At 41.9% G+C, this 11652-nt stretch overlaps 2 protein-coding genes across 2 annotated transcripts; one reads left to right on the forward strand and one right to left on the reverse strand.

The window, feature by feature from the left end:
* The first annotated feature begins 495 nt into the window (after positions 1-495).
* miox (myo-inositol oxygenase) lies at positions 496-5857 on the forward strand. The gene is made up of 10 exons (XM_085461704.1): positions 496-621; positions 718-798; positions 1949-2029; positions 3710-3872; positions 3964-4031; positions 4246-4355; positions 4657-4724; positions 4838-4887; positions 5287-5399; positions 5477-5857. The coding sequence occupies exons 1-10, from the start codon at positions 604-606 to the stop codon at positions 5583-5585; spliced, it is 861 nt and encodes a 286-aa protein (XP_085317830.1). The 5' UTR covers positions 496-603; the 3' UTR covers positions 5586-5857.
* Positions 5858-11413, reverse strand: lmf2a (lipase maturation factor 2a). Its single transcript, XM_085461703.1, has 14 exons — positions 11156-11413; positions 10200-10453; positions 10093-10121; positions 9726-9919; positions 9413-9591; positions 9160-9304; positions 8868-8996; positions 8676-8781; positions 8486-8582; positions 8228-8410; positions 7955-8123; positions 7531-7642; positions 7207-7315; positions 5858-6752 (listed from the first exon to the last, which is right to left on the reverse strand). The coding sequence occupies exons 1-14, from the start codon at positions 11247-11249 to the stop codon at positions 6366-6368; spliced, it is 2187 nt and encodes a 728-aa protein (XP_085317829.1). The 5' UTR covers positions 11250-11413; the 3' UTR covers positions 5858-6365.
* Between the last annotated feature and the right edge of the window lie 239 nt (positions 11414-11652).

The raw sequence follows: 11652 nt of genomic DNA on the forward strand, positions 1-11652 counted from the left end.
ACCTCTGTTAATCTGCGTTTGAACCAGCTGATACTTGAAAGACAGGACCGTTGATACTGAAAAATCCCAAGTCAGAGCCTGCCTTCATGAGGACCAGTACCCATAGATTACAAGAAAGCAGAATTGTTTTGCTATTTAAATCGTTTGTGATATAGTTCGCAGACATGTAAATATGACAAATCTACTGTATGTAATGCATACATAGTATTAAAAACAGATCTACATATGTGTAAAAACTTTTTCCCCCCGATAATTATAAAAAAAATAAAAACAACTTAACTGTGAAAAGAAGTACTGAGTCATTCTACATAAGCCCAAACATGCAATCTGCTGATCACTGAAAAGCTCTTCCTGGAACGGACAGACACTCTGACATACAAAAACACACAAACAAGGCCAACGTGCAACACAGGGTACCCCATTACATAAAATTTGGTTAAAGTGTGACAGGACATTGCTGTAAACCTAGCCCCCAATGCACGTCAAAAAGGTTACAGTTTGAACCAGGAGGATATATATGGGCAGGCGGACAGTGACCACCAGAGCATCGACGCATCACAACCCATCACAACCCAACAGTAACTGTGATTTCACCTATCAGCCATGAGGATCATTAACATTGTAAGTGTAATTTTTGCCCATTCACACCATTCATTTGAAAGCAGAGTTGCTGCATAGCTTTGTAAAATCTGAAAATGTACTTTTTACTGCTCAAAGGGTCCGGACCCGTCTCTGGCATATCGGCCAAATTTGGAGACAAGTAAGGCGAAAGACAAGGAAGACTACAGAAACTTTGAGGTAATTAAACAAACCAGCTTAATTCCACATTAATTTATGAGTTGAAGGAAAAAACTGAGGTTATAATTACAGGCAGACATAACTGCTTTAAGTTAAAAAAAAAAAAAAAAAAGCTGAGCTTCAGAGTGAGCCAAAACTTAAGCAAAATATCAAAATGTGCCTAACACTAACCCAAGGCTGACCACAAGGGGAGTTCAGGTTCTTATTTTCTACTCAATAGAGTCTGACTTCTGGCTAATTTGATCAGTTCTGTAACAGCAGATCATTCACTCAGTTCATTTAGTCATTCACTGAGTTTAAGCTTCCACAGTGGGGTCAACTCACTGAAAGATAGTTGAGTTTTTATCAGCAGAGGCTGACACAGTTCTGCATATGTCATCAGATTTTTAACTAATCAAACATTACAGTCTAATGCAGATTTTCCGAGAAGCTCATTGATTTGATGGTCTGATCTAACTAAACAACTATGTAACCCAGTGTTAAAAACGGGATTAAAAGTATAAATATTCATACTCTCACAATGGGAATAAATATTGATAAAAACAAAGTTAATTATAATAAATACTGATAAAAAGCATGTAAATATAAGTTTAATTAATATGTACATATGTATATGTAATATATAAATGGTGTGGGGGCAGAACTTAGTCCTTTAGAGTGTGTTTGTTAGATCCACTGAGCGACCAATCATTGGCCGGTGTTGTGCCAAAAACTGATTGCTTGTATTTAAACTGCTATAAATAACTTGTTGATCTACAATATGTGAAACATATGTCAAATATATCTCTCGTGAATTATATCAAGTCCTCTTAACCAACAAACAACATTCCTGTAACAAGGTAGAAGCCGCAATCACTTTTTGGCAGGGACTTTTATGTATCCTTTATTTATGCAGTTAAAAAAATTATTGTTTATTGTAAGTGGACAAAAGGAAGCTGATTGATTACAATTAAGTACAATAACACAGCTACAAAGATAATTGAGAAACAGGTAATTTTTTTAAATTTTGTATATAACCCCTTTGCAATACCTGTTCACCGAAGTCTATTTAGCAACATACGTAACGATATTACACATAAAAAAACACACGGAAACATTGGAAATCAGTTTTTGCTTTTGAGAATCTGTTGGTGTTGGTCTGTGTTTTCAGAGCGGAAACCTAATTGACCGTGTCTTCAACACGTACAGCCTGATGCACACCTATCAAACAGTGGAGTTTGTAAACCAAAAGGTGAGAAAATTAGAAGGAAAAAAAAAAAAACAGTGAGTAAAACCTGGTACAAAGAGAACATTTTAAAAAAGAGACCTGGATATTAAAAATAAGGTCTGTCACTGTGTGAAATGATCAGTTATAGATTCATGAATGGCAGCTTTTAGTCAATCACACTGAACTTGTGCGACCTCTGGATTTGCCTCTGGATGAGCAAACTTGACTCAGACTGAGCAAACAAAAAAGAAAGAGGTCTGAATCACAGACCAGTCTCTGGCCTTAACATTGTTTACTTAACCTAATTCTCCTCACAAAGTTATACATTGAATATATTGTCATATATTTGACAACATGATGTGCTTTTGCTTTATTATAAACGGCAGAATATTAGTGTTAACTGCTGAATAGCATCGTGTCTGTGAAGGTTCTCAGTCATCCAGGTCATCGTAGTCAAAGGAGCTTGCAAAGAAAAGCGTCTGGACTTCTTTAAGTTGCTTGAAGACGTTTCACCTCTCATCCAAGAAGCTTCTTCAGTTCTAAGGTCAAATGGTGGAGAGTCCCAGATTTAAACCTAGTGGGAGTATCCCCCCACAGAGGGAAAAAAGGACCCCCTGATGATCCTCTAATCGCCTGAGCCAAGGTGTGGAACTGGGTGTGGGTCCCAATCAGCCAGGGTTTCGGGTGAGCTCATTGTGAAACCTGGCCCCACCTTATCATGAGAATTCCTGAGGTCAGATGGCCCAGGATGTGCGTGGTCGTTAAGGCGTCTAGGGGAGGGAACTCAAAACTGGATTATAGATGGCAGACAGTTGGTGTCGTAAACCACCGCCTCTGTTCAAAGATGGTCGCTCACAGTGGACATAGATGGCTTCTTTCAAACCATCTGTCCTCTCTGTCCAAAATGTGAACATTGGCATCCTCGAAAGAGTGACCTTTGTCCTTTAGATGCAGATGGACTGCTGAGTCTTGTCCTGTGGAGGTGGCTCTTCTGTGTTGTGCCATGCGCTTGTGAAGTGGCTGTTTGGTCTCTCCAATGTAGAGGTCTGAGCATTCCTCGCTGCACTGTACAGCATACACCACATTGTTAAGTCTGTGTTTTGGAGTTTTGTCTTTTGGGTGAACCAGTTTCTGTCTGAGTGTGTTGCTGGGTCTGAAATGCACCGGGATGTCATGCTTGGAGAAAACTCTCCTGAGTTTTTCTGATACACCGGCAACCTTTACATGCGTGTGTACACGCATGTGCAAGGAACACACGCATGTAAAGGAAGCACTCAAAACGTGCAGCTATCCTAAATGGGCGTTCTTAAAGTCAGCAAAGAGGCACAGAAAAGAAGATCAGACACCAGCGAGGGAGGATAAGAAAGACAGACGCAACAACATTGTCATCCCCTATGTAGCCGGTGTATCAGAAAAACTCAGGAGAGTTTTCTCCAAGCATGACATCCCAGTGTATTTCAGACCCAGCAACATGCTGTGGGGAGACACTCCCACTAGGTTTAAATCTGGGACTCCCCACCATTTGACCTTAGAACTGAAGAAGCTTCTCGGATGAGAGGTGAAACGTCTTCAAGCAACTTAAAGAAGTCCAGACGCTTTTCTTTGCAAGCTCCTTTGACCGCTGAATAGCATCACTTCTATCTGTTCACCAGAGCATTTTTCACACACCGCTTGGAGTTATTTAACTGTCTAATATTGATGCAGCACACTGAATGGAACGGTTGTAACCACACCCGGATGGGGATGATGGATGCCATCATGTCTCTAGACCAGCTTGTGGATGAGTCTGATCCCGATGTGGACTTCCCCAACTCCTTCCACGCTTTCCAGACTGCTGAAGGCATCCGCCAAGAACACCCAGACAAAGGTAAAGTGCAGAGAGAGAATCAGAAATGCACCGAGACTGTGGAAAAGCTCATGCTATAGAGTAAATATCTTTTACTTACTGTACCTCTCAGAATGGTTCCAGCTGGTTGGTCTGATCCATGATGTCGGAAAGATCATGGCTCTCTGGGATGAACCACAGGTGAGGGATAGGTCCAAGATAGGTAAAGCTGGCACAGCAGATTCATCTGTTCAAAGTTTTCAGAGCTGCTTTTCCTCAAACGGAAGTTTTAACACAGTTGTGTTCATTTAGTTTATTGCTCATTATTGTTATTATTACTATATAAATCCCATTTGTTTCATGTTTAATTTTAATAGGTTTCTAAGGTAACTGTCTGTGTCTCTGTGTCCTGTAGTGGGCTGTAGTGGGCGACACTTTCCCCGTTGGCTGCAAATTTCAAAACTCCATTGTGTTCAGAAACAACACCTTCCTGAAAAATCCAGATGACAATAATCCCAAATACAAGTTGGTATTCTGACGTTGACTCTGCGAATTTCACAAAATAATTGCACATATTTTACAGATGAGAACATTGGAAAAAAAAGTTAACGAAGTGTGCTTGAAAGCAAACTGCTCAGTGGACATAAAAACACACATCTGCATCTGTTCAGTCCACAGTTGGTGTTAATCAGCTGACCAAAAAAATTTTTTTTATTTGTGCTATTGAAAATATGCTCCTTGTAAAATTATGACTGCTGACAGTAAATTGTAGTCTAATTATTAAAAGTGCAGGGAGTTGATCCTGTTATGTTTTTTCCCCCTTTAGCACTGAGTTTGGGATCTACGAACCAAACTGTGGCCTTGACAATGTCCTCATGTCCTGGGGCCACGATGGTAAGAAGCATCATCAGCCACGCATGACTTAAATTATTTTTAAAAGTTCTACTACTATAGAAGAGCATTTATCTATTACACTGTGATCTACACCCTTGCGTTCTTGTCTTCAGAGTATCTCTATAGAGTTATGAAGTTCAACAAGTGCCTCATCCCAGAGGAGGTGAGTTAATTATTACCTTAAATTGTTTTTATCGGGGGCAATTAGCTTTATAGTTGGCACAAAAGTGTTAGGCAACAGGAAAGTCTTGGCTCTGAATTAACAGCTTAAACACTAATTCCTCTTTTCCTCTGACATGGTGCCAGTTCTGCTTGGTGCTCTTTGAGAACCAGGGTAGATTTCAGCAGGTTTAAGAACCAAACATTTAATTGGATTAATTTGTGGGGAAAGACTGATTGCAACTCCAACACAACCGGAGTAAAGGTCAAAGATTAGGCATCAGAACAAAAGGGGTAGAATAGAAGAATTAGTGGATAAATCCCGATTATAGTGGAAAAAATACATTTGTTTTTTCCATGCATACAGTGACTGGAGACACCTCTAATTTGTGTCTCCCTCCAGGGCTTATACATGATTCGCTTCCATTCCTTCTACCCCTGGCACTCCCATGGAGATTACATGCATCTGTGCAACGATAAAGACTTGAAGATGCTGCCCTGGGTCAAAGAGTTCAAGTGAGTATCTTAAACACACATGTAAAATGTGTTCAGTCAAGTTTTGTACCCAGGACTTAACTCTGATTCATCTACAGCAAATTTGACCTGTACACAAAAACCACTGATCTGCCTGACGTCAACAACCTGAAGGTGTACTACCGGTCTCTGATTGACAAGTACTGTCCTGGAGTACTGCAGTGGTAAAACGGACCAAAAGGAACGCTTAAAAAGAAAAATCAACGACAACACTGTTAGAAATCGGTTAGTGGAATGATTTTCTATATTGTGACACTGACTAAATGTATAGCTGGACTTGGTGTCTTTCTGTATATAGTTTAGTTTTTACTGGATAAATCAATCTTATTTTGTATATTCTAATCATTATAATAATGCCTATTTTATACAATAAAGCATGTACAAATCAAAATTTCACTTTTATTGTACTGTTACATATATATAAAAAGATTTCAAAACACTACAGTGTTCCATGTGTTTAATTTGAAATCTTAAACAAAAACAAAACCCAAAACACACGTTTGTAGAAAAGGGGAAAAGTGCTTGTGTGATTTAGTTCTGTACATACAGCAAGACGCAAACAGCACAGGCGGGAGACAAACTGTGCCGAACAGTAGCATCAACGCTAGACAAACCAGAGCCCACATCATCGTTTCTCGTTTCATTCTACATGATTTGTTTGTTTTTTTTAAACTGGGTTTCTCCAGGTGTTCAGCTGTATATGTCAGAACTGACAAGGAAGGCATTAAAATGTTTAAAAAACTTCTGCAAAGTGATGAAGCAGAAATACAGAGAGATATAGTGTGGTGCAGTGAAGTGTTGGTGAAACAAGGCAGGCATGTTGTTAACGAGTGGCTGATCGGGAAACAAAAATACAGAAAACATCTTCTTTGGTCATCTTGGTAACATTTTATAAAGGCAGACGTGATAACAGTCTACGATGGATTACCAGTAGCTTTTTCAAGGCCCTCATCTTTTTTCTATCCTTTCTTCATCCTCATCTTCTTCATCAACTTCGTTCTCCTCTTCTCCCTCCTCTTCCACCTCGTCTTCACTGTCTGCTTCTTTGTCAGCCTCCTCATCTGCCTGCTGTTCATCAGACTTCTCATGATGGTCTGAAGAAGAGCCGTCGGCCGCATTTTCAGTACGATCGGTCGCTGTGGCCTTGTGAGCGTCTGAAGGCTTCTCTGCATCTTTGCTTTTATGTCGCAATCCCTGAAGTAGACAGAAGGTGGCACTGCAGGCAATCAGGGTCCAGATAAGTGTGTGCGCAGGGACACCTCTGACCTGAGAGCGCACCCACCTCACCGCTTGGGCAACAGTGGTGTTGGACAAACGGCGCGGAGGAGACTTGTCCTATAAACAGAAATCAGTGTGGATCAGTGGTGGTGCTAACACTGGATCTTTTGAGCTGGAAAACTAAGGCTTGTGTTTTTATTACATCACATCACCAATCATGTTAGTTTTGTTTTCACACTGAAATTATGAAACCGACTGCTTCCTATACTGGCATACGTCATGGACATGTAGTCTAATTCATGCAGGAAAATAGAACTGCATGCCGCATCTCATTTTCACCCTCCCCCACACTTTTGACCACTTGTAATATTCTCTACAACTCATCTGAAAAGGATGACACACTGGTGTACAGTGGGTCCTCTTTTCTCTTCTGACTGGTCTGCCTTTTTTGTCCCAGGGAGGGCTTCAAACACAAAAATCTGGTTCTGTGGAACAACTATCCAGAAGCCTAAATCTAATCAGGAGCGAACATTAAGCTCTTCGAATACAGGAAAGCATTTTCGAGAGTTACCTTAAGTCCATATTGGTTGAGCATGCCCTCTAGGAAACTGTTTCCCAGATGCACTATGGGATAGAACTCCTCATCATAGACCCTCCTCCACCAGCGCTCTGGGAAAGAGCTGCAAACAAAGAGTCGGTGAGGTCTAGTTTTAGGATAAAATAAGTAAACCTGCATTAAATTTAGTATGCATGTCTAAAGTCACTTTTTTTTTTTTTTTTTTTAAACACCAGAAAATGAAATAAAGGAATAAATCAAGCCGTGAAATGTTTCCAGTGAAGTTTCTTCAATGCATGCAAACACAATGAAGCACGAGGAGAACCAGAGAGCACTGACCCGTCAGCCTTTGATTCGGTAAACCAGTATCTGTAGCGGTGAGCTCGCAGATAGGCAGGCGGCTGCTGGTGAAATGGATACTGGGATACATCCGACTGGATCAGTTCAACAACTGCAGAACACAAAGCAAACTTTAAGAGAACTGTTTGTTCCTGACCAAGGTAATTGAGCACTGTAGAATAGTCTAAGTCAAGACTAAGGTAGAACAGAAAACTTGTAACATGGATCTCTGGTGGATTTTTATTTGCCTCCTGCTACTTTTTCTTTTGATTGCACCACCTTTGAAAATACCATAAAATGTGGCTTTCAAATAAAACCGTATAAACAAACAACATGGGATTTTTCCCCCCTAATTTGATTAACTGAACTTCCCATTAAGCAGCTGCACAAGGAAAATGCAGCTCTCCGCTCTACGTGTTCATACCGTCTCTTTTTCCTTGCAGGAGTCTGTACATCAGGCTGGTGAACCATGGAGATTGCGTATTGGGCCCAAGAGCAGCAAACCACATTTGCCAGTCCAGCCTGGGCTGATGGGGTGTCAGCACAGGAGGAGGTGCACTCAGATTCCCTGGCTTATACATGAACTCAATCTCCTATAAAGAAAAAAAGATTTAAATGAAAATAAGTTAATGTTATGAAATATGCAGTTTTCCTAATTTACAAATTAGAGAATTTTACATCTTGTTTAAGTTCTCACCGTCCATGTGACCCCATCACTGCTTCCCTCAATGACAACCTCGGGTCGCCCGCCAACTCCGGTCATCCTTCTGAACAAACCGTACGAGTTGACTACCTGATAGCGATCAACCATCTCATAGGCTTGGCGCACTCCTGGCCACAACCTGGAGTTGGAATCGTACTCTATGAAGGTAAACGGCACCTGAAAGAGAATCAGGCGATTTACAGCTGATCGCTTATGAGCTTTATCAGTTCCCATGTTTCCAACAGAACTCACCAGGCTGACAGCGAACATTGAAGCTGCAGCCCCTGCGAACACCGTCCACTGGACCGTTCCCCAAAACCTCTTAAAGAAACCAGACACACACGCACACCTAGAAATAAAAGTTAGATGTTAAGTTGCACAACATCTAAAAGGCAACTGCTCAACAAGCAACACATCACAACCATTTATAGGTCAATCTTACCTGAAGAGAGAGGTAACCATCTCCCAGGTGAGTGAGAGGACACCGATCCAGATACAGGGAATAGTGACGGTCTTCAGAAACAGGTTAAACTGGTGGTATGTAAATGCTGCCAAGGACATTTTAAGGAACATGAAAAAAGAGAAGCAAAATTGGTTACAGGCACATAAAAAGAAAAAAAAAAGAAACACTCACCTGTCCGCGAGGAGATGCCTTTCTTAGCTGTATCCAGCTGCAGGTCAAAGCAGATGATTGTTCCAACAATCAGCAGAGCCCAGACCACCAGCTCCAGCAGGTAACACAGCCACGACCACAGCTTTGAGTCTAAATACAGTGGAGAGAGAGAGTGAGCAAAGTTTGTCCTCAATATTTCTTTTAGTCTGAAGGAAGTTGAGATAAAACAAAATGTGCATTCTTCGTGACAAACAGCTACGCCTTAGCCTACGAAACATCGCCTGGGCTGCAGCTGTGCAATGAAGTTTCATACCATCATTCCCGTTATCAGTCTTGTATGCCTTGCGCAACCAGAAATAGACATGGCGATCATCCAGAAGTGACAGACAGAGGGTCACAGTCAGCAGGTTGAAGAAGTTGTAGTTGCCAGACAAAATGATGAAGACTTGAAGCAGCACCTACACGAGGAGAGAAAACAGACTGATTTCATTTTAGAGCCAACATTGAAGTTGATAATACTGCAGGTGAAACTAAAGCAAAACGTGAAAAAATTCATTTCTTTTCACCTGCAAGTAAAAAGCTCCAAGTCGGAGCCTCCGCAGTGGACTGAAGAACAGGAACGGAACAGCGATCTCGATAACGAAGGCTCCCACCACGCTCAGCTTCTGCCAGCACACCGGCAACTGGTGGGCAAACCAGGCCAGAGGGGTTGGGATACACTGAGTCTCGTAGTGATACGTGAGGGCTGCTCAACACACAGCAAAAAGAGGGAGAGAGTAATCAGATGGAGGAAAATGACAGAATGAAATGGGAAAAGAAAACATGACACCACTGTGTAAAGACAGCATAAATGGCATCCATACAGTCACTCATCCGTACCTGTGAGGCCCCACCAGGTGGGACAACGTGAGGTTAGCTTCACCACCCCGGATGCAAACATGAGTCTGAAGAGCAGCCAGCGAGTAAGCCAGAAGGTGACACGATCGTGCTCTCTGACCCCTCGTGACCCTCCGATTAAAGTCAGGGGAGCAACAAGGATACAGAGGAACCCCGTCTCTAGGAGCAGGTTGTCCCTGAAAAGCAAGCAATCAAAGCAAGAGGAGAGACTAGTAAGAAATTGCATCTACAACAGTGTTGCACAGCAGCAGAGACCTTGCAGCACACTGATAAAATGATCTCCTTTAAGCAGCTGCTGTTTTAGAAGCTGTGTGGTATTCAGGAAAAAAATGAACTGCATTGCACTCACCACTGGAAGTAGAGGAAAACCTGGCCTACCTGTAACAGACAAAAGTTTAGTGAGAAATACTGTGACAGGAAAAAACAGAAGAGCGCATTACCACCGTGCAAAATCACCTCATACATAGACAGGTACAAGACCCAGAGGCAGAAGAACACCACACTGTCTCGAAAAGCCTCCACCAGCGTGGCAGCAAGGCTCAGTGCCGCACCGATAAGACACAGCAGCTCCATGGCAGTGTGAGTGTCCAGGCCAAGCCGAGGTCCCAGCCACAACAGCGTGGGAGAGGAGAGCAGCTGCTCCACCAGAGGCTTCCCGCTGTATCGCAGCTGCCAGCGGGCAGGGAGCAGCCCCTCATTTCCATACAGACCTGCACACAAACACGGAAAGCAACAGTACTGATTATGCTGGTGGTGAGCAGTGGATTCATTATGTTACTCTTTTTAATGAATTTTACTTCTCAGTGCTGGAGATTATAATCTGAGTCATTATAATCTGGTGACCTGCTGGGTGGAATCGAAAAATAACAACACTGGTCATACATATGTGATGCAGTTCTATAAGTAAAATGAATGAAAATATTTTATTATAACCACCAGTTCTTAACAAGTTTAACAATGTTGCAAATGTATGTACTATGGCGTAAAAATTAACGAAAATAAACAGTAGTAACCTTTGCAGTGGAAAGTCATGTTGCCATTGCGACTAAATTAAAAAATAGCCCAAATACATTTCCTTTCAAATATGGGCGGAGGAAATTTTTTTTTTTTTTTAACTTAACTGGGCTGCAGAGATACCCCTTACATTAAAAACATAGTTCGGGTGTGCTGTGACTCAAAATGCCACCGTATGTCTTTTTTTTTTTACAACAGGTTGCTTGTAAATTTGGCCCAGTTGCAGGCTGACCGTGCCCGGGATGAAGAAACTTCCAGGCGGTTCTTCACCACGTCTAACGGCGTGGAAAGCAGAGGAACGGACACACAGGAAGCGCCAAGTTCCCAGCTAACAGGCTAACACATAACATTAAGGGAAGTCAGCTAGCCGCTTCTTGGGCTGCAGAGTTGAGGCTCACCTGGTATCTGCACGTAGAGGGAAACAAAAGCAGTCAAGTAGATGACCGCCATGCACCAGAGGAACATGCGGCGTGGCAGAACAACTTCCCCCATGTTTGACCGACTCCCGTTCTGCTTTTTTACCCCTTCACCTATCGCTGCTACTCCTGTGGAAGCTGGGAGCGGGATTTCACGTAGCTGGGGGACACGTAGAAACGAGCTGCTTACGCTAAATTCACCCGAATGGTCGCTAGGTGCCGCTGCAGGTGGCTTGAACGGTGTGGTGCGTTAAAGGTACACGGGAATTTAGATATATAACCCGATTTAAGGATTAGCTTGTTTCTGACGATCAGATCATAATTAATAAAATACATTTTACAAGAACAAATCAATGTCGTATACATTTATTTTTTATATTTTCATATAGCTGATATTTTTCATCACTTATTTCGAGGGATACCTCACGTTTATTCTATGAAGCTGAATGCAAAATAAACAAAACGATACAAACAGAAGA

The sequence above is a fragment of the Copadichromis virginalis genome, linkage group LG7, assembly GCF_057382275.1.
Source record: "Copadichromis virginalis isolate Kocher_CV1m ecotype Utaka linkage group LG7, C_Virginalis_male_GT1.1, whole genome shotgun sequence".
NCBI classification, from domain to species: Eukaryota; Metazoa; Chordata; class Actinopteri; order Cichliformes; family Cichlidae; genus Copadichromis; species Copadichromis virginalis.